General features: G+C 40.4%; 1 protein-coding gene across 1 annotated transcript in view; it reads right to left on the reverse strand.

Annotated features, from left to right (window-relative positions):
• Positions 1 to 23,491, reverse strand: part of LOC121886957 (SH3 and multiple ankyrin repeat domains protein 3-like) — a 55,082-nt gene that overhangs the window by 15,937 nt on the left and 15,654 nt on the right. The window contains exons 4-17 of the mRNA XM_042397408.1: positions 13,141 to 13,732; positions 8,736 to 8,939; positions 6,465 to 6,536; positions 6,264 to 6,372; positions 5,913 to 6,064; positions 5,449 to 5,616; positions 5,107 to 5,148; positions 4,292 to 4,408; positions 4,108 to 4,185; positions 3,817 to 3,883; positions 3,376 to 3,551; positions 3,097 to 3,227; positions 1,004 to 1,143; positions 435 to 539 (exon numbers count right to left, since the gene is read on the reverse strand). Of these exons, the coding sequence (XP_042253342.1) occupies positions 435 to 539; positions 1,004 to 1,143; positions 3,097 to 3,227; positions 3,376 to 3,551; positions 3,817 to 3,883; positions 4,108 to 4,185; positions 4,292 to 4,408; positions 5,107 to 5,148; positions 5,449 to 5,616; positions 5,913 to 6,064; positions 6,264 to 6,372; positions 6,465 to 6,536; positions 8,736 to 8,939; positions 13,141 to 13,629 (2,050 nt within the window). The 5' untranslated portion in view covers positions 13,630 to 13,732. The remainder of the gene's footprint in view (positions 1 to 434; positions 540 to 1,003; positions 1,144 to 3,096; positions 3,228 to 3,375; positions 3,552 to 3,816; positions 3,884 to 4,107; positions 4,186 to 4,291; positions 4,409 to 5,106; positions 5,149 to 5,448; positions 5,617 to 5,912; positions 6,065 to 6,263; positions 6,373 to 6,464; positions 6,537 to 8,735; positions 8,940 to 13,140; positions 13,733 to 23,491) is intronic.

The raw sequence follows: 23,491 nt of genomic DNA on the forward strand, positions 1-23,491 counted from the left end.
GTACATGCACAGTACATGCAAAAGGGCCTGCTGGTAAACATGAGTGTGTCATGTGCTGGGTGTTACAGTGACTGAAAGGATAATTCCAGCCTGAGGGGATATGCAACCTATTTTCTAGCATGCCCTCTCTCTATGTGTGTTTATGATTGCTATGTATATTGTATATGTTTTGTTAACCCATCTCTTGACACTACATTGATCAAAACTGTCAAATTTCTTTCAATTTAAACATGTCCAACTGATTAAAAAATAAGAAAAAAAGATTCCTATCAGACACAAGACTTATTTCAAAATCTGTAAAATCTAACATATGAAATTCCTCTCTCAATAGGTTACCACAAAATCCAAAGGCACTACAAAACAGGCTCGATAGTTTGCAAGTCCAGAATAATACTTTCAAATACAAGGTGATGCTCCGGCTAGTCTTGTCTCACCTGGTCGATTGGGAGCTGCCACCTCTTCCACACAGTCTGAAGGAAACCAGCCAGTGCGACCTTTCACTGTTCCCTCCCAGTATCCCCCCTCTCCTACACTTAACACTGAGATAGACAGACACATAGACAGGTAGAGGTATAGACAGATATATATAAAGAGGGAGATGTACAGTAAATGTTCTACTCAATTTTCTACAATAACATTGGAGGATCCACTGAGAATGACTAGGAACATGTATTGCTTTGTGATGACTGGATGTGGCTGCAGGTACTTCACATTTCACTTGTTTACAATTCTCTCTTCCCTAGTGTTTATCTCTTCCTTGCTATTGATGTATTAGATAGCTTAATTTTGTCCGCTTCAAACCTTACTGCAGCTGCACTGGAAATATATCAACCATACAGAAAATCCGGAGGTTGGATTGGTTAGTGATCAAGATATCGAGAAAAATGCAAAACCGAACAACAAAATGATTCCAGTGCCAATAGCTGATCTTTGATAACAATCTTTTGGGGTTGATGTTTCTTATATTTGAGGACACTTTTTGAACATTTTGGCTCTATCTCACCTTTAACTTTGTCGCCTTTGTTGAGTGAGAGCTCTCTGTCTCCAGTAGCAGAGTGGGCACGAGTGGCCACATACACCCGGCCTGGCACTGCGCTGTACATACGCTTCATCTGACCTCCCCCACCGCCCGCCGAGGTCGCGCTACAGAGAGAGGAAGAATGAGAGAGACAGAGAGAGAGAGTCTGTTACAAAAGCGTGAGATAAGACTGTGTTCCACACTGTGGAAAAACAAGTGAGACAAAGTGAGACAACATACAGCTTGTTAGGCTGCATCAGAGGCAGTCGGTAGTTGAGTCATAATCAGTCACACCAACAACAAGAATAAATGCTGCATTCTTGTATTTGCTAAATGTGTCTGGCATTCATGTCAAGTATTTAGAAAGTACTGACAATGCTAACACAGTTGGTGTGCCAAATTCTATAAGTATTATATGCTATCCAATGAAATTAATGTCTTTTAGTATACAAGGAATTAATGTAATGTATAATGTATATGATAAACAATGTGAAGCATGTGCAAGTGGATGTCAATCAAGCTGCGACTTCAGAATGCTATCACTAAATTATTAATTTTGAATAATTTATAATCAGAAGAAGTGACTCTAGGGATGGCAATATCTCAGCAACTGTTTGATGGATTGCAATGAAATCTTCTAAGTTTTTCTCTAACACCACCGTAAGGTCAAAATTTTCACTTATCCAGTGAAATAGCTCCACATCTACTTGATGGGTTGGGACCATAGACCCTAAAAAATATGGACGTAGCCACCGTGACATCAGCTATGGGTTTCTGAAAAGTGGTTTTAAAGCTCAAAGTGGGCGGCTCCGACTGTCGCCATCTTGGCAGTGCCTGACTCTGCTTAACTCCTGGCTAATCCAAAATGGGCAAAGAAGTGGAGCTGAGGCGGGCCGAATGAAGCCTGGTTGCTGAAATAAGCCACCTACTGGCTAGCGACCTGTCACTCAAAGCGGCCACATCCTTAATTATGCATAACTTTACGGCTTAATAAAGTTTTAACAGGTGAGTTATAGAAAAAAATCACCCCCCGTAAAGTTGTCATGAAAGGGGAAATAAGCTACAGAGACCAAAACAGTTTTTTTTACCAGGTTGTAAACATGTTTATTTCTGCTGTGAAGTTGGGCATTTTAACATGGGGGTCTATGGGGATTGACTTGCTTTTGGAGCCAGCCTCAAGTGGCCATTTGAGGAACTGCACTTTTTGGCACTTGCGCATTGGCTTCATTTTTCATCCCCGGAGGTTGCCGCTTGATTAGGACAAAATTTTGTACAGACATTTATGGTTCCCCCAGGATGAATCTTAATGACTTTGGGGATCACCTGACCTTCACTCAAGCACCACCGTGAGGTTCACATTTGTGAATGTAAAATGCCTTAACAACCATCAGATGGATTGTCATGAAATTTGATATTCACATTCATCCCCTCAGGGGAATTTTCACCTTTGTGACTTCATCCGGTCAAAATTTGAATTTGTCAAATATTTTAGTTTATGAAGAAGTACCTGCAAAACTGAAGACATTCCCATCAGCCTCCTCTGTATTTTGTGCTAAATTAAAATGATAAATGGCTGCATTTATATTGCACTTTTATCCAGAGCTTTATAATGTTTCTGCTGCTCGTCCACCCATTCACACTCACATTCACACACCGATGGCACGACTATGGAATGCATCAACCATCGGGAGCATTTTGGGGTTTTGCCCAAGGACACTGCGACATGCAGACAGGAGGGGAACAAACAACCAAACTTCTGATTAGTGGATGACCTCCTGTACCTCCAGAGCCGCAGACATCCCGGACAGTAACTATTTTTAAAACATTTTTGTCGTGACTAACTCCAACTCTACTGCTGTTGCTTTGCAGGGCAATAATATCCATCAACACCACACTCAAAATTTGTGACATTCTTGCAGTTATAATTAGTACACAATATGTAACTGGGACACAAATAGTAACTTCTCTGCATACAGCTAATGGGAACTGGAGGCCCCTGTTAGTAGATGGCCTTAAAGGACCTGGACAGAATAAGAACACACCACCTTCATCTTGGTGCATCTCCAGATGCTTCTTACCCCTGTCTGCCTCGTGGCTGCCGGTGCCTCTCCTCTGTGTCGCTCTGGCCTCCTCTCCCTCGGGAAGGGGAACGAGTACGAGTTCTGGGGCTGCTGGAGCTTCTCATACCAATGGAGGCCCTGCGCTGGCCCTGCAGAAACACACCAAGTACCATTGACAGAGCATCATCCTGCAACTTACTGTCAGTATAAAACTTAGAAAGCAATGTAAAATCAGCAAAAGAGTATTTGATAACAGAGAGATCAGCAGATGAGCATTTAGCTTATGGTCCTCAGTACCTGTCCTGGGTTGGGATTGGTTGCAGCCTTGTTGGGCATAGCCAGAGGGTCAGACTGGGTCATGGTGTTATCGCTGTTAGCGCGCAGTAAGGGGTGGGAATGGAGTGAGGGGAGAGGCAGGGTGTGGGAGCTCTCTTTTCGCTTGGGAACATACTTTGGTGATTCCAAAAAGGGCACTAAGGATAAAGGCGTGAGGCGTGATGACGGGGATTACGGTGAAGGGTTAAGAGGTGAAGAGTGAGGAGTGAGGAAGGGCCGCGGGGTTTAATGTGACAGGATGAAATGGAGGGAGAAATGAAGCAGATTGTTAGGGAAAAAGAAGGGAAATTGTAAGAGAACATACATGATAGATTCAGGAAAGTGCAAAGAAAGGAAGGTGTTGGGAATTGATTTAACGCTTGACAGCTCCTTCAGAAGAGACAGTTTGGTATAAAAGCTTACCTACGTCAGAATCTTTGTGGTTTTTGATGATTTCCCCGAGTTCAAAGTTACCAGACAATACAGCTACCTACAAACACAGGAAATAAAATTATGTATAATTGTTCTCATAATTGTTTTGTAATTGTTGCTATTCTTGTTTTATTATATTGTTTCTAACATAGGCCATTTATCTGTTTTTTCTTTCAGCTTATGACTAAACTGTTGGTCAAAGCTGCTCTACAAATACAATACACTTGGCAAACACAATAAAAATCTCAATAAACAAAAGTATCTGATGGTTGTACCATTTACCTGAAAAGGAGTCTGACCATGCTTGTTCTTTGCCTCCTTATTTGCTCCCCTGTATAGAAGCACGCGGACGCAGCTTTCCTAATAGGCCAGAGAGGGATAGTGATTAGTTAACAACTTCAGACAAACCACCAATAATGATTGTTGCAATAATTGTTTCATATAAGGGATCTGTTTCTATACTTGCTTTGTTGTACAGGGCAGAAATGTGAAGTGCAGTGTTCCCTGAGGCATTTTGAGAAGCGGTGTCTGCCCCATAAAACAGCAGATGCTCCAAGTGCTGGGCAAAGCCATTCTGGCAAGCCTTTCAATGTCAAGAGTGTGATAGAAAGATTCACAAATTGTCAGTGAGTGAGTGTCAGTGTTAGAAACTATAGGAGAGGACAAGTTAAAGGGAAGATGTGTGATTTTATATAGGACTGTATGAATGCTTTAGAATGAAGTAGAAAATGAGAGAAAAAGAAAGAAACAGAAAAAAAAAAAAGATACAAAGAGAGAGAAAAGGAAATATGTCTTACATCTACACTTGCTCTAAAAACAGGTCAGTACCAATTACATTGCACCATGATAGAAAAGAAACAAAAAACATTAAAACAACATAAATGAGTCTCCAGCAGCCTGAGAGATAGGTTTCCTCATATTTTTCTGCAGGGACTAAAATATCACATGATACGTACGAAGTAAAGAAAGAAAACACAGAGCACGGCAAATCCAAAATAAAATACCATGACAACCAGCTCGCAGCACAAACGCAAATTTACCAGAATGTCACAGAGACATAATGTAGGCAATGCACCCGCATCTACAGTAAGAAAGAGATAATGCTCTTTTTGAACTGGACTCAGCTTGAGATGACTCACATTTGAACAGGTTTAAGGGAACTACTGCATGTCGTGACTTTTTTCACTTCAGTTTATATATTTTCTATCATATCATAATTGTCAGTGCCTTTGCCTCTGAAAGGCTGAATGGGGATGATGGAGATGGTAGGATGAAGGGTACCTTATGTATTTCTTCCATTCCAAACTCATCTTCATCCCTGTGCTATGGAAAGAGAGAAGGAGGGGAGGAAGGAGAGAGAATGGAGAGAGGAGTGAATGAAGGCTGAGAGAGGAGGGGTGTGAAAAAAAAAATGTTGAGAGAGACTGACGGTGATGTTACATGACATCAAATACAGAGATAAGACAGAGAAATGTTGGTGCATTGGCTTCATTTGACACGTGATGAGAGACAAAGACAATATTTTACATAAAAATATGAAAGGAAACCATGTGGGAATGGACAGACAGATAAACAGACAGGTAAGGTAATAATAAATCTATATAGGGAACTGTCCATTGGTACCTGATGGGATTCGTCCCAGCCATTCTCATCCCTCGTCCCCAGTCTTGCCCTGTAGTACAGCAAGGTCTCGCAGCAGGAAGTGTCGCCACCTGCCAGTACAGTATGGTACAGCGGGGTCAGGCCACAGCGGTCTTTGTAGTCTGGAGATGCTCCTAGTGACAAGAGAGCCTGACAAGAGCAGACAAAAGAAAGGCATTGACTTTCTAATGTGTGTGTGGGTGTGTATATTCTGTCTATATGAATATATGAATACATACACAAGTAATCATACAGTGTGATAATTTAACAGGAGATCTCATATATATGATTGTTGTAAGGGTCGTTAATTTAATCAAAATTAAAGACTTTCTCTATAAGGTGTTTATGTGAATCATAAAAGAAAATGTAGTTTAGCCTAAACCCTGTAATAATTCCATTAATTTTGTTCACACTACTTGAGCATGCGTGCAACTTTAAGTCCTTACCAACAGCCCGGTGTGATTGTGAACCCTGACAGCTTTGTGCACCGCTGTCAGGCCATCTCTGCTTCTGAAGTCCAAATGAGCGCCGCCCTGAACCAGCACCCTGATGCCTTCCACCTGCAGGCCTGTCTGTGCAGCCACAGTGAGGGGGCTCTCTGACACCACAGAGGGAGGCGGGGGTCAGCAACGGGCGGCAGGTAGAAAGGTGAAAGTGAAAATCCACCCTCAGACACTCTGCATCACTTGATCATCTCTTGCAACATCATTTATTTGAAAGCAAAGAATGAATCTATAGAGTCAAAAACAGGATTCCCACAGTGAGAGTTAGAGCTCACAGGACTGTGACAAACTCACCTCCACTGTCAGGGTCATGAAAATTTGGATCAAGACCTTTATCAAGGACTTTTACCATTTTCTCTATTGCTCCAGTCTGAATGTAATCCAGGAACTTCTTTAGACTGGCCTGAGACGGGTAGAAGAGGAAGGAAAAGGATGTCAGTGAGTGGAAATGAATACTGTGAGCCAGCAATGGTCAGTAGACAAGAAAAGAAATACCTTTGTGCTGAGCTTGGCGAGAGCCTTTTCATCCAGATTTGTCTGTTTATATACTCTGGTTTTGTACCTAAACTGAGGACCAGAGACAGATACGTGTGAAAAGTGTGATTCATCATTCACAGTTCAGTTTATCACTGACATGGTGCACAGAAAAAGAAACAAAAGATTACTAGAGTATTTATGGTGCATCTCTGTACTTCCGATTATGTTTTACAATAAGAACAATTATTTTTTAAAAGCAGAGCAGCTGGGAAGTGAAATAATAAAGTGTTTTTTTTTCCCCCATAGTATGTTGTTTGAGCAAATAATTTAATTTAGTCAATATTCAATATATAACATTCAATTAAATATTCAATATTGCAGCTTTAAACCATAAAAAAGCATCATTATAATCTTAACTGCTGCTCAACGCTTTCACTGTTTCCACAAATTCACTCTCCCACTCGATGTCAGTGGAACAGCTCCATGTTTTATTTCTTCAGGATATTAAGTCAGATTTGGCTCACTGTTCTTTGGGAGAAGCTTGAACACATGTAAGGCTCCATTAGTAAATCCAGGCACTAACATTTTAATGGTTAGTGGATTGATTCAGTGCTTGAACTGGAATAAACTAACCGCATGACAGAGAAAGGAGGAGAGACAGCGAAGGAAAGTATTTTGTCTTTTGTTTGGTTTGGTTAGGTAATACTAAACCAGATGACCTGTGTTACTTGTGGATTACTTCCAGATATGAAATACTCTTTTTTATTTATTTATATGTAGTTATTTGTGGATAATCTACTTAATAGATTTAATGAAGTGCCTGAAAGTGTATTTATAAAGGGAGAGTTAATGGTAATTATTAAATCTAATGCTCATTATTTCTATTTCACTGATCAGATAGAGTATCTTTATTTTCTTTCAACCACAGGAAAAACTACATGTCCACAATACACCACAGGAACTAACATATAAATTCCTCCCTGACCAGACACTAAAAACAGAGCATTTGTAAGTATGTGCCAGAGTGTTCTTATCTGGGGATCTAAATGTTTTAGAGCCCTCTACATTGTGCCAGGAACACAATTCAGAGGTGGATATTAAAAACATTGGCCTAAAATATGGAGAAGAGTCTAGAAAACCACACTTCAAAAACCTCATGAGTCATAAACACAACATGCTTCAAAAGATGAGTAAACTGATCTCGGGTGGGTTTACCTTTCCACTTCCTCTCTGAACGAGAGACCTCGTCAATGAAAACCACCTGACTGGATGTGCTGTCTCCATATCAGCACTGCACTGTGATGGCAACACATTTACTGGCTGAGGAGCTGCTATCTAGTAGCTGACAGCTGAACTGAATCACATACTACAAGAGAGCAGTATCATGTTTCAAGTATCAGAGGTGTGTTTGGCCAGGATAAAGTAGAACATAGCTTGATAATTACATTAAATAACAGCACCATGTGTATTAGTGAGAGGTAGTACGCTGTGTCCAAAAATTGCTCTTAACCAATGAATCAAGTCCAACTGAAGCACTGAATTGATTCAAAATGGCACCACTCATGTTATAAATACATGTGGTGCTGTGAGATACATTCTGCTGTGGAGCAGGATTTCATTAAAAGGCCTCATCAGTCCGCAGACATGTCCTCATCTGGAACATTGTCAAGAATGTAAACACTCTGGTTCGAAGCCAAACACCGAGTGCAGGATAGATACTCTTTCAGCCCCACCCAGCTCATCAACATTTACATCAGCTGCACCACCAGAGGGCACTGTGAGATAATTGTATCACAGCGTGACAACCTGATATTGATGTCATCTCACAACCCACTTCCCAAATAGTGGAGATATAATAGAATTTGTAGGTTACATAATATGCAGAAAGCAATTAAAGCCATGATGTTAATATTGTTCTTGCCAAGATTTGGTTAGAATTCATTTACTGTGTTGAACATGGGAATCCTAGTTTTTAAAACTCAACTTTGTCTGCAACTGTAGAACATTTCTTGATGATTTTTACTTAGTTATGATGAGTAGTAAAGTTTCCAAAGTATGATGCAGTACAGTAGTAGTTGAAGTCTTCAAACTACAGAAATTGTAGTAGAAAAAGATGAAAAATTAACAGAAAAAATAAAATATGAAAAATACAAACATCCTTATTAAATCATTTTAATTTCAGAGTCTATTTTTAGTGTCTGACTAACACTGTCTAGTGAGTGGGGGTGCTGGTGACTCATGGTTATGGCTCTGAATTCAATCACTTTTCTACCGTTTCTACCTCCATACCTCCAGGTAAGGCACCCCTTTCTCAAAGGACTGTGAGTAGTCTCGCAGGGCCCGCTCCTCCTCCAGGAACTTGGCGTCCCGTCCATCTCCAGCCGGCTGAAAGAGGCCATAGTTGTAGACATCCCACAACGACTCGCTGAGGGAACAGATGATCTGTTGCTTTGCGTTCCACACCGTGCAGTCCGGGTCAAACTGGACACACCTCTGACAGACAGAGAGCATAAAGCAGAGTGGAGGTCAGAGGTCAAGTGGAGATGTGCTCACATTTCGCTGATCTACACCTGCTCTGGAGGCAGAAATAAAAATAAGTTCAGTTAAGAACTACAGTTTTTCAGAGTGACTCATTGCCACGTTGAAATATTAAAGGGTCGGTTCACCCAAAAAGGAAAACAAAAGCAAATACATAAATATGTAGTCTTCTGAAAAATGTTCAAGGATATGTGGCTGCTGAACTTTTTATTATATTTTCCATGTTTTGAGCACCACAAACTAATTTGCATTCACCTCCATATTTGGGGTTTTTGGAGGAGCTCTCAAAGCCGGACCCACCTGCAGGTAATATATCACTTTACAGGTAAGTGGGTATGTTAAATATACTGTAGGCCTATATTTTTTGTAATTTAATTGGGTGACTAACCTTCAAAAATAATAGGACATCATATTCAAGGCCACAGAGGCTGGATGGATCCCATCCCAGCAAGCACTTTTAGTCAAGATACAAGTTGAAATACAAATGAAGGTGATTTCTGTCTGACCAGGCTAATCAAGAAGCTTTTCAACTAGAAGCTATGTGGCGTTTGAACTTGGATGGTCAGTTAGCTAATCTTAAATTACTGTAAACCTATAGTAGAGTCTATAGTGCACTTTAGTCTTAAATAGTGGGACATAACTACAAAGTATATTCACTCAAATACTGTCCTTGAGTACAATTTTTTACTTTTAGTTGAATTTTAGTTCCATTTCATGCAACTTTTTACTTCTACTCTCCTGCATTTCAGAAGTATAACTATATAATTTTTACTTGATTAACTAGAGCTGTCAATTTATCTGACAGCTAGTTACTACTTTCTTTCCAGATTAATATTTCACAAAGAAAAACTATGAGTTAATAAAGTATGATACATGTTATGGACAGTATGAATCGGCTCTGGTTGTGGATAATAAAGTTCTTTCCGCTCTGCTATAATCAGTTACAGCATTAAAAAGCTGCTTGAATGTTGATTCACCAGCAATAATAATCCAATCATATATGATAATATAACTAACAGGTCATTCATGCCTGCATAATGATTACTTTTAGAAAAACCTTGAATGTGGGACTTAAAAAATATTTTTACATTATGGTATTGCTACTTCTACTTACATAAAGAGAATACTTCCACGACTGTAAGTAGCAGGAGTGCTAGCATCCATAATAATAATTATAGCCTCTCTTAGCCCTTGCTTTTAGCATTGTGTCGCTGGTCTAAGCTAATTGAAGTTTTCCTTGGAAGTAAGATTATTTCTGCCTCTAGCAGTTCTGTCTTTGAAAAATGTTTGTATCATTAAAACAGCAGTTAATTGAATTCAGTGGTAGTCTGTGTATGAGTGTTTGTGTGTGTTAATCTCTGCATGCACACTTTTGTAATTATGTGTCTCATTAAATTATATTATTATACACAATTTTACACATTTAGTCACCAGTGGTTGATATGTTTGGCCAATAGTGTTTCATTATTATGGATTTATAATGTAGCATGATGGCTTTAACATCAATTGGTGAATGATGAATTCATGAGAAATGTGGTGTGTTCCGAATATGAATGCATCACTTTTAAATAATTAATCATCTGCCTCACTCATGGAAATAAGATGATCTTATACTATCCTTATAGTCTGTTATCAGGATATTCTGGTCTTTCATGCCACTTTTTTCTCCACACCCCAAATGAAGAAGTAAAGATTCTATATTGAGATAAATATTTCCCTTTGGTTATTTTCTTCTTTGATCTCTGCATGCATAATATCAGATTTGCACAACAATCCAGAAGAGAAAGAACACATTTGTCTGGAGAGAAAAGCTCCTTTGGCTCTTACTGTATGGGCTATATGCGATACTCCAGAGACTCATTGGCCACAATGAAAAAACACCTTGGATGTATTATGTGTATGTGGTATGCTTAACTAGATTTTATGGTGATTTGTGCACTGCCCATTTCCTCATATACTCTATTTTCTTGCATTTCCACAGAAGACCATCTTTTTTGGTCCTTTTCTTATTAAAGTCTGGAGCCGCAGGACACAGCTGACCGGGTGTAAGGCTTTAACAACACGGCTGAGAGGTCTGAGCAAGATGTATGCATCCATGCTATTGTTCCATTTCAGAGAACTGTAAGTAAAATTGCACAGCTCAGCACACTTTCATGTCCCCTCTGCCCCCCCCTCGAGCCCCCACCCTCTACAGCTTCCCTCCGCTCCCCCTCACCATGTTGCACTATTTCATAGTGTAGCCAACTCTATTGGCATGGCAACCAGTTCATTAGTGGAGGCAGGCACCCGTTGCCGTAGCAATGTCTTGGTGGTCCCTGGGAGGTAAGCCACATGATAACGATTTGCGTGTGAGTGTGTATGTGCATGCATATAAGTGAGTTGTGAAGTATATGTATGTGTGTGTGTGTGTGTGTGTGTGAAAGAGTGAGATCGAGTGGCTAATTCCTGGGAGAGCAGACTAATGTAATATATACTGTATATTACAGTGGCATTTCTCTCCTACCATCATTCTGTTTTATACAATCAAGGATTTTCTGTGATCTTTCTGGCAGTACATGTCCCCGCTCAGGAGAGTTATTTAGACCTTCACTGTGCAGTATTATGTTTTTTTAAAATACATATATCTTCCTCTTTGCTTATTCATTCCCCACCTCTCTCCTCATAACACCCATTTCCTCCCTTAATCTCTTTAACTAGCCTCTAATATTCACTCTCTCTCTTCATCACTCTTTCATTCAGTTTAATAATATCTCACCTGAGAGGTTTGGGGTGCTCAGTGTTTGTCAGCAGTGTGCAAAGCTAAATATGACGCCTGTGGACGATGGAGACCTAAGAGCAATACAGATGCCTTCCACATATTCCTTCCTTTCCGGCGTCACTCACTTCCCCAGCTCTCCCCAAACTCATTAAAAACCTATTAGATAATTAGCAATTACTGTTACATTGAGGGCAGATTAGCTGACATGTAGAACAGTCGGCATGTTCAGGGAGTTGAAAATGGAGAAAGGATGACGGGGGGGGGAGGGGTTACAGGGGCCCCCATTCTCACCTGGCTATGGTGTGTGTGGGCTGGCCAATTCTCACCTGCTACCACTGTACAGCTGAGAGCTGCTCTAAGTGTGAATTGGTACCAAAGTCAGTTTTGGAAACTACCGTAATTATGTCCAAACCTGACCCCAAGGAACACGCTTACATGGTGTTGTTGACTGAATATGTCTGTCCTTGCAGATTGCTCAACACAAGTCAAGCTCTGTATTTTTTCATACTTCCTTTTGGGACCCATCTTTGGGCTTGTGGGGCGACTGGAATGAGAATGCGCTGAAATGAGATGTGCTAGTACAGTTGTGTGCACAATTTTGCCTAATGTAAAAAAATGCATGCTACCAGAGCCCCTGGGCTCTTTTTAGTGACTAATTCGAAACAGATGCAAGTCAACAGTGCAGCAAAATTACTGAAAAATGCCTCAGTTTAGGGATGTAGAACAGCTGAGTTTAGAAGGGCAGCTTTGAATCATTTCAGTGTCAACTAGTAAAATCAGAGCGGGCTTGAAAACAAAGACAAAGTCAGGGTAGAAAATAGAGTAGAATCAGGTAAGAGAAAACCTTGATGTGGTTGTGTTCTTAACAAAAAAAAGCAAGGAAGTACAAATGATAGCCCCCACCATTACAAAGTTACTGTAACAAGTTAAGTTTTACCTGCACAAGATCTGAAACAGTAAAGGTTGATTTAAACTAAATGCTTTACTGTTTAAATTTTGTAATGTAAGTTATTACTAATTTCTAAAATTCATTTTGTGGAATTCAAGCTATCTCTCTCTGAGGTAGCAATACCAGAGAGACTTGGCTTGAACTACTTCCTCATTTGGAAAGACCTACAGTCAGTGCCCTGTTTGCAGAAGAGATTTTATTACACATAGATAACTCTGGGAACGTTTTAATAGTCTGATTTTGATTGAGCTTGGCAGTTTATACTTTTCAAATTTTCCACACAAGTTTCAGATAGGAGGAACTGACCTGCGCTACATTAGTTTTTGTCTGCCTTGACCTTCTTTCTTAGGGGTCAAGAAGAAACAGGAACAGCTTCATATGTGGGTGTCTGCATGTCATGACTTTCACATATACTGTATGGTGAGTTGATAAGAAAAACATGCACCTACTGTTTGTTTGATGTCAGGAATTCCAATGCGGAACACCATCATGGTCAGGAAAGTGTCCTCCAGCGGAGCCACTGTGGTCATGCTGCGCTCCATCAGAGCTCGTCTCTTCTGCAGCGCATTCAGGCCTGTGTAATGAACCTGCTGATTGGCCGCAATGAGATGCTTATTGGCTGTTTGATGATGTAGTTGGACTTGATTAGGCATGGAAACAATACCCCGGCTGCCCAGGTTGCCCAGCCTCAGTGGCCGGTCTGCTCTCTGTCTACCGACCACAATGGCTGCCGGTTTCACCACCTCGCCGCCTTTCCCTTCCCAGGATTGTCGTCCTCCCGTCATTTCCTTCTCCTCCAGACCCTCTAACCCTCCATTCTCCATGTCAGATCCACCTTCCCCTTCTCTGTTTTCTCTGCCCTGCTCCTCTTCCTCCTCTTCATCCTCCCCATCTTTGTCATCCTGACCGGGATAAAAGTGCTCGTTATTTCCCAGCATCCTTTGCTGTGCAGGGGTCACTGCAGAGAGGGCTGAGTGACATAGCTGTCATGGAGACAAAACATGGCTATCCCATGAGACTGGCTTCATCCTTAGAAACATGCTGTGGGAAACAGGCAGAGAAACGAGTAAATTTTGGTCATTTCTTATCATTTCATTGATAGAGTGAACTTAGCAAAATTTGAATGTGTTTGTTAAAGTTTGTTAAAGACACGTGCAATAATAGAAAAAGCCACCGGCAATGCTAATAAGTCCACATGTGTGAATGAGCACAGAGCTGGTCCACATTTTCCATTTAGCCACTGGGAATGCATCGGGGAATAGCAGGCTGATGAAAGACAGGCTATATATAAACTCTGTGAATTTGCATCACAGGTTCTTTGCAGAAGAGAGTGAGTTGGATATGCAATTTAGCTTCACATGAGGTCAAGATCATTGCTACTTTATGATAATGGAGCCGACCTACGTCTGAGGCAAAACCCAGGGCTAACAGCTTAATGTGAGCTCCTTAAAGGAAAATTCCACCCTCAGATACGTGTATACGTTTATACATCATCAGTTTTTGAGGTTCGTAGTGATGCAGGTGTTATTTCAAGATGAACTGTATACATCTCAGTGTACTCAATGTCCCTCAACCTGCCATGTCTACATGGTTCAGGAACGTGATATATTTCCCACATTACCTTATTAAAACCCCCTGAAATATGCCTGAACCATGAATGTATTAAGAGAGCTGGATACAGCGTCGCAACTCTTTGCCTTGCTGTCAATTTGACCCAGTGGCCATTCACGGTATTGCAGCGAAAAAAATCCCCTGTGTCCCAAAAAGCGTTTTCCCTTTAGACCAACATTATAAAAAAAACTTTTGACAAGACACCTCCTACTACAAACAGGACCAATTATTACTCTTAGTATTATGAATTTTTAATCCATGAAGGCTTTATATTTGTAAAGTTTTCCACAGCCTAGAAAAGCAATTTGAAATGTGTAATGTAATCTGGGCAAAAAGTGAACAGTATGGCTGGCAGTGCACTCCAGACCAAATTAAATTTGATGTATTTGCACAAGCAGGGTGGTTGATTTGCAACCAAAAAAGCTTATAGATTATGTCTTGCTTGTTACTGTCTGGCATTTGCTCACCGTGCAGTCTCCAACATAGTCTGAGAATACTAAATTTTTGTTTAAAATATGCTGCAAAAGAGCAGGAGTTTTTCTAGCTCAGAAAAGCAACAGTCATGCCCCTTAATTAAAACCTAACAAGTGTTGTGGCTACATGGCGCTCCGGCCTATTGAGGTTTCTTTAAGTGGAAAAATCGCTTTATGCACGATTGATTTCTCCCTTCATGAAAGTCTATGCAAAGTCTATGAAGAGTACCTTGTTCTTTAACCCTGAGGTACTGACATCAAAACATGATCTTTACGGTTGACATTTTAGAAACATTCCCTGCTACAAAACTCAACTGTCATTATGTGAAAAATATATTGATTGACATGAAGTCATACCTTCTACATTTGGCCAGTTATCTGCAGGGAGCAGAAAGTACCATCAAACAATAAAATTGACCCAGAAATGCAAGTTGCATCATCAACAGCAATTTTCAAAGGGTGGATTTTTGCTTTAAGATTGTTTCATTGCTTCATTGTGCTTCAGATTTGGCATACTGGCGCCTCCATATGTTCTGTCCTGGTTTTTCTGTGGTGAAGTCTGGCTACAGGGGCTTTGCCATCATGCAGATCTGGACTATTGCCAACAGCCGCCTAATGATGGTGAATGACGCAGGGAATCTCCCACTGTCTCATTGGCAGTTTGGTGCTCTGAATATCATGTGAGTTGGGACTCTGAAATAGATGCTCAGATGGACAGATGGAACTCAATAAAATATCACATGAGACTATGGAGACACAACTTAAATTAGGACACTCGTTCAATCACAGATTAGCAACATGCAGATACTTAAAGAGTCAATTAGTTATTAATAAAATAATGTAGAAAACATGGTGTTGATGGCGGTTAAAGGGGCAGTAAGTGATTTATGTCTTTTGACTTATCAACCTCTATTGGTGACCAAGGATCTCAACAGGTGTCTGGCACAGCTTACAGTGTCCTGTAATTGACATAAATAATAATGTAGAGATGAATAAGCTAGCCAATAGCGCAAAGATACAAGAGAAACATATGATGAAGAGTCGTATAGTATACCACTATGCCAAAAACTGCAGCCGGATTACTGCTTTATTTGTTTTTTTCTGGTTTGCCAGTGTGTATCAGTGTGTTTGCATAACCTTGTATTCCTTTGTGAGGACATTAACAGGAAGATTAGGAAAACTCCCCACAAGGTGTTTAGAAGTTGGAGGTTAGTTGGGGTCAGACAGTTATCTCTATCAAGTAAAGTAAGGCATTAGAATAAGCCTCAGGGTTTTAGTTATTTGATTAAAGCAGTGATTTCCACCCTGTTTGGCTTACAACCCCTTAAAACAAAGCAATGTCTAATTGCGACCCCTCGTCGTTGGTTGCATGTCTGGCTGCAACTTGTTGAATAAGTAAAGTTATCCAGTAATTTGCATGAAAAAGAATTAGAGGAAAGTGTCAAGAAAGAAGCATAACTTTGTGCAGCATCAATATGGTTTTTCTCCTCCCCTCAGATTTTTTCCTGACCCCAGGTTGGGAAATGGAGTGGGTCGACATAACAACAAAACTTGACCAAATCTTGCAGCTATGGTTGTTTCATGCTTTGGAGCAAAACAATTAACAGTGCAAATTTCAGCGGTGACGAATGATTGACTGGATGTTTGCAAAACAAGCCTGGTCTGTTCATATCTCACTGCCCAAAACGAAGTATGCAAGTTGAGCATTTTTAGACACAAAAGGGAAACCGCAGAGGGGAAGAGGACTGACCGCGGTCAACTCCCCAAGACGCTCTGAGAGTGACAGGGTGGGCCACTTTCACAAGCAAAATGTCAGAGCCAGTTAAGCAAAGTGGACAGAAAAAGGAGAAAATTGGAGGATGATTTTAGAAAAAAACATTTCAGAAAAAAAGTATCTAACCATTTTTCGTACATTAGGGAAAAGGAATCGATAAATTAGTGTAATTAGCATTGAATGCAACAACCACAAACTTTTTTTATTAAGGTTTTTAACTGCTGGCAGTAAATGTAAGGGTCTCATTACCTATCAACAGCCATAAGAGAGCAGTTGCTCAATTACCAAGGGCCAGAAATCCATATTTGGCATACATCTAACCTGCATTTGTAGAGAACAACACACTAGGATCCACCTCGCCAGTGTTGTTAGTATGATATACGTGTTCAAAATGTATTTATCAGGCGGGAAAGCTTCTCTGATCAAAGGCTGACAGAGAGCTGCGTGTTAACACTCACAAGGTTTTGGAGATTAAAACTATCATTCAAGATACACCAGGAGGGAATAGAGAAGGTTGATTTATGAACAGAGTCTCATCAAATATTGAACAACATTGAGTCTGCACTAGGTAAGATAAGGAACTAGAAGGACAGACTGAGAGTAGACGGAACCAACTAATTGGGATGTAAAAGCAAAAAGGGGAAATACACAAGAGAGGAAGACTGAGCTGTAGTTTGCATAAAGCAGAGTAATCAGAATGGGAGAAAAAGGGGGGGTGAGAGGACAGCTGTGGCTAGAAGAGGGATGAGAACAAGATATGACAAAATCAACAGTAACGTGAGGGTAAAGACAGGATGAAAAGCGGAGTAGATATATGTGTAAAAGGAAATGCTATTTAATATTCTAGCTATGGCAACGCTTTCTTCAGCCTGTGCATCTTATCCTGGATGTCACAACTCATCTTGTCTTTCCCTTCTCCGTCATGTCACTCAACTCCTACGCTCTGACACAACAATAGCTCAGATTTAGTCAGTTCCTTTCGCCAGCTGTTTGGCTCTCCTGTCCCTGTGCTGGCAGCCATCACTCCGACTAGTCTTGACTCTTTTCCCTCACGGGAGAATGGTGGCGGAATAGAGGCATGATTTTCCCACTCCTGACAGAAAAGTCTTTCCACATTTTCTGTCAGAGGCTGAAGACTCATCTTTCATTGTCTCACGCTTTTTTTAGCCACTAACCTGAATTGTTCAATATCACTTCTTTGTTCTCACGGCTTATTTTATTATTGTACTGCAGATTCCTCTTTCATGATCATTTTTTTAGTCTCCTGCTCTACTCAGGCCAGGAACACACAACATGATTAAAAACCTGATTAAATTACTTATTTTCAACAATGGCTGATTTTAAGATTATAGAGTCTACACTGATCTGAATGCAGGCTACCACAGACAGACAGCAGGCAGAAAACAACCACTATCTTGTGGTGTCTAAGGTTTATGTCTAAAATGTTCTACTCATATCAATTGTACTTCTGAAATTCCTCTAATCTGAATCTGAGCGCAGTTTGTCTATGACTATAATCATTCTATAGTAAGATAGGATTTTAAATGTCTTCTAATGTGTTCTAGATGATGAAAGCGTCATCTAAATGCAAAGTTTATATGATGTATGATTGCTAAAGCACCTATACTTAGCATTTTAACATATGTCATATTTTAAAATGTTGATTAAATGAAATATTTTTTATTAGACTGATCTTATGAGCGCCTAACTTAGAACATGGATATAAATCTCAACAGTCATGCATGTACGGATAGGAAAGAGGGACATGTGAAGATTTCAGAAGTTGGTGAGTCTGTCTGCCCATGGGAGGCCAATCCGGCAGCTTGAATTCTCATGATTAGAAGCCGTGTGGAAACTCAAAAGAAGAGAGGCTTTTGAAAGATCTGGGCAGACGTGTGTCCACAGACAGTAAGGAAATGGAGTGAAATGAAGATGAAGAATCAGGAACTGATTAATCATGATAACGAGGACAGAGATGGATGCCCTCCTTGAGCACCTGGAAAGCAAAGATGGATGGACGGAGAGATTTGCAGAGAAGGGTCAATGATATCTCTTGTCTCCATCCATCCGAGATGTTGTCACCTTGTTTTTTGCAAAGTGTGACAAAAATGTAATAATGACTTTAGGGCTCATTTGGTTGCTTTAGTCCTTGGGGTTTCTCATACGCAACACATTATTCATGTTTTGGCTGATAGGTCAAACTCAAGTTTACTGCAGTGTAAATTATACACAGTTACAAATAATGTTGAATCTACACAGAATTGTTTTTTAATGTGTCATCTCTATTTTTCTTTTTTAAATCATATCATGTATCTACTGTTAAAATATCTTACAGTCACAGCATAAATTATCTCTCTGTCCTCTGTAGAGGATGCTGGGATACTGTAGCTGATGTGTTGGATGTGTGCTGCAGGGGTTTCTTCTCTCCTTTTGGTCAGTTTCAAGGGAATATTCAGTACAGCACAATTTACTGTAAAGGCCTTACGGACCGTCACTTCAACGTGTATGCATATTTCCTCTTTTTGTCAATCTCTTTCTCTCTCTTTCTCTCTCACTCACTCACTCTCTTCCTATGTAGGACAGACCATGTGTATAGATATATTTTCAGTGTATCGGTCCCCGGAAAGTAGAATTGGAGATCATCCAAGGAACAGATTGTCCCACTTTTACGTCCTGCAAAAGTGGAGCGGCCAAGTTCTGTCCTCTATATCCCTCTCTTTCACTGGGTCTCCACCCTTCAGCCTCTTTCACACCATCAGTGACGAGGAACAATCAAGAGCATTCAAGGCCCGCTCCGACACGGGATGGATAGGATGAGTCACTAAACTGAGGGGGAGAGGGCACTTGGTTAGCTTTATATGAATGGTGCTTCACTAGCCACCAGGACTGGGCGTGGTGCTCTGACGTAGGAGCTTAAAGGGGAAGGGCTAAGCTGGAGTATGTACCCTCTACAGCACCAGCACTCTTTAAAATCAACGTCTAAGGAACATATGGTGGATAAATATTTCAAGTGTCAATGTCTTTATTCACTAAAACACTATAATAAACATAAAAATTCCATATTTATTGAGGAATTGTATATTATTTGTATGCTTTTCAGTTGTGACAACAAGGCTTTGGCATTTCCAAGCATTGATTAAATCTGTGCTTGATAAAATCTGCAGAAATGCAAGTGCTTAATTGCCAATCATGGCATCCTTGATTAATTTTACAGGCAGATAACATTACCAGCAATAGATTTATCCTCAATGCACCCAAAGATTCTGGCTTTTCCCTCAGCGGGGGGAAAAAGTCTCCTATCCGACACAAACAGATGCCTTTTAATCAATTGCATATCTGATAGTAATCAAGCAAAAAAAATGATAACCCTGCTAATCAGTAATTAAGTGGATGATTAAAATAATTACCCCCAGCTCTCCATTTCACAATAAACATCCTGCTCCTTTGATCTGCGTTCAAGTTCCATCCTCCTCATTGCAGCCTCACCAAGGGCGATCCTTTTTTAGGAAAAACGGGCCACAGCTTACTTCGTAGGTTACACACCGCTCGCCTGATGTTCCCAGCACGTGTGCATGCGCATATGCACATACTGCATGATCTCACACTCGCTCCGTTTTGACTCTTTAAGCAGCACTCAAACACAACTGTCCTGGAAAAATGTCTAGCAGAAAGCAGCATTAAGTGCCAGACCAGTCAGCCTGAGCTTGGCTGGTGGTCTCGTGTAGATCAAAGTGGGCTATCTATCCCTTCAGACTGGATATAATTGGGTCAGGTGGAGCGTGCACTGGGGGCCTGGCTTGGGCTAAACTTGGCTGGATGGGCTGGGAGACCTCAATGCAGCAGATTTAGGATTGACCATCCCCTGTGCTATTTTTGAGACTTCCCATAAACAATGTGTGATACAGTAGCTAAAGCGTCTTTGTCGTACTACACAGCAGAGATCCATAAATCAGGGGTTTTTCAAGGGGCCTTTCACTGCTTTCAGCTCCAAAACTTTTCATGATGCAAAGCTCTGTGAATCTGAGTATAGTGTACCTTTAGTTCTAAAATGACACTATAGAAATACATGTAAATCTATTCTTTTATAATATTACTGTATCAGTTTTGACAAATATCCCTCAACCCCATGTTTAAATCAAGTGACACCCCATGAGGGACCTCGACTCCAAGATTGAGGATCTCTGCACGAGATAATGTTTCAAACCCTCAGTCTTAATATAATAATAATGAAGCACATTTAATGTCTTAGAACAACCTAATATTTCACGTGTTCTTGGTTATTATTATTGCAGGTTAATGAGCTAATCCATGTGGGTCAATAAACTGTATGAGACACAATGTTTTATTGTTTGATTAGTGTGTTATTGTTTAATTAGTAATAAAATGTTCCCTTCAACAATCAATTAAATGGTACCAGCTTCGAAGCTCATGTGCACATTTCTGCAGCAGCACGGAAAACAAATGTAAGTGCAAAACAACCAGTTTGTGTTGGAGAATTCTGCCCCATCTCTAATAATTTGAGCTGTATTACTGTATGTGAAATACATAAAAATGACGAAGTGCAATGGTCGATTTCTCAATAATCGCCCCTTTTTTCTCTGCTTCAAACTATACAAAATAAACTTCCCTTTTCCTCTCCATTCAGGATATGACAGAAAGTGCATTAAAATGTCATGAAAACAGAGACTTCAAAGGCAACTGTGCAGCAGGTTGCCTTCTGTCTCACAACAACAAAAGAAGGAGGGAAGCGCAAGATGCTGTGTCAAAACATTTCTAATAAAACTGAACATCAATAGAATTCCTATGATCAAGTGACTTTTTCAAGGGCACGTATTACTTTTTATACGTGTCCCAGAGCTCTCGACTGAAGACCTCAGGCCTCAGATACAATGAAAGCAGGCCACAGACAAAGTAGTCAGACACACGGAGATGAGCACAGGTTTTTGAGGCTTCAGGGTGGATTTTATCGCAGATAAACAGCCACAAATAGACTGTCCAGTAGTGACAGATTCACTTACCTTGCACGTCCATTGACATAAAGGTAAAACTGAGAGACAAAAGTCAACAAGATACTAATAAATGCCGTTAGACATGGCTGACAAAGTGAGGACCATGTCGAAGCCTGTCAGGCCCCATTACAGTTTGCCCATCTACCATGTAATGGGGTGTAATTGACTCTACAGACAGAAAGACCTTTCATTCATCACTTTGCACTTCAACTTTATACTATACTTATGACTATTACACTGCAACTACAGCTGTATAATCTGAATATAGTACATTTTATCCTAAAGCATTTGTAACCTTGAACCAAGAGGGCAAGAAAAAGGAAAGTGTGAGGAAACTTCCAGATACATGTAGAGATCCTATGTTACTATCAAGGCACATACAGTAATGTTCATCACCTGTTTTGGGAGGGCACCTCTGTTGAAACTGAGGTTGAATGTTAGATGGGAAGAAAAGCAAATGAAGGTATTAAATGCACACTTCCTATCCAAGATATTTGGAAAACATGCTCTTTACACCTGCTCTTGACACTAATCAGACTTACGCTATCTTGTTACGGCCCTAAAATTGCCAGCTAAAGAGCCATCTGACCCTGCGGGCTTGTACCAGGCTGCTCAGCAGTTCAGAAACTGGATTTCATCAGCAAACAGTGAGGTTAATGAGGCGAGACAATTATACTAAAACCTAAAAAATGTATACCATCACCCTTTTGTGCTGTTACAGCTTTGTCACCATATGATGTATTTACTCATGTTTCTATGTCCATACTTTGGTCTTTTAACTGGTGTCCTGCTTTAAACGCTGCCAAGTGCACAGGAGCGTTTCCTTATAAAGCCCCAATAAGTGCATCTAAAATCCAGTTGTTGCTTTTTGAGCCATCTGTGCAAGAAGAACGCCTCTGTATTTTTCAGTCATTAACTTGAAGTTGTGTTCAGAAATTGTAAAGCTGGAGCTATTTGAGTTCTTCATAATGGTGGATGTGTGTTGCAGTTTGCTGGCTTCTGTTTTTCGTGGCTTACGGCAATCCTCCAGATCTTTCCCCTGGGGGAAATCTCCCTGTATGTAATAATGAAAAGCCTGCAGAGTCAGGGGAAACAGCTCTTCTCTTGCGTTCTGTCTTAATGAGCACAACAATGAGACTCTCTCAGTTCCGCAAATAACAATTAGAAGTTCATTAAAAATCATATTAGATGATCATTTTATTTAAACATGAAATTACGTCTCAAGGTTATTTGATGACGGCACTTTAAATGTCAGGTATTGAATGATCTGTGGTATTTTTTTTACACAGCTATTGTGTTATGTCCTTGAATTAAAAGACAATGTATATGTGTGAATGTGTGTGTCTTGCTTACATATTGGTTTTTCATGGTTCCATACAGCTGTACCCCACTTCAATACTCCCATGGGACTGATTTAAGGAACATTTTGTTGTGGATTTTGCATTTCTACTTCATAGATACAGCAGCAGCTTGCAGCTATTAGAGCCTCGTTATATTCTTCCATAGCAGTTAGCTGTCACTGGAAATATTCTCTCAGCATGTCTTTCTTGTGTCCTACACTCTCCCTCCACCAAACCCTGGAGAATTACTGGACCATATACACTGTCACATCTGCTACACTGACCAGCTCGTTTATCGACTCCTGCTCTTCCTGCAGAGACCGGAGAGGACAGAACAGGACTGGGCAGGAAAGAACAGTGTGAGACAGGACAGGATGGAGTGGAAATTAGCGGGTAGTGGTGGTGGAAATGTTCTGAATCAGAAAGACACAAATCTCTACTGACATCAATCATTTTGCCCAACTCAGTGTATTTCATGTCTTTCATCTTCCACTCAATTGTTTCATAATCGCATTCTCTTTTGACATTACCCACACGTAACGTATAATCAGTCAGTCCCTCTCTGGCATTGGTAACGTCACCTGGCTTTTCTT

This window comes from Thunnus maccoyii, chromosome 20 (assembly GCF_910596095.1).
Source record: "Thunnus maccoyii chromosome 20, fThuMac1.1, whole genome shotgun sequence".
NCBI classification, from domain to species: domain Eukaryota; kingdom Metazoa; phylum Chordata; class Actinopteri; order Scombriformes; family Scombridae; genus Thunnus; species Thunnus maccoyii.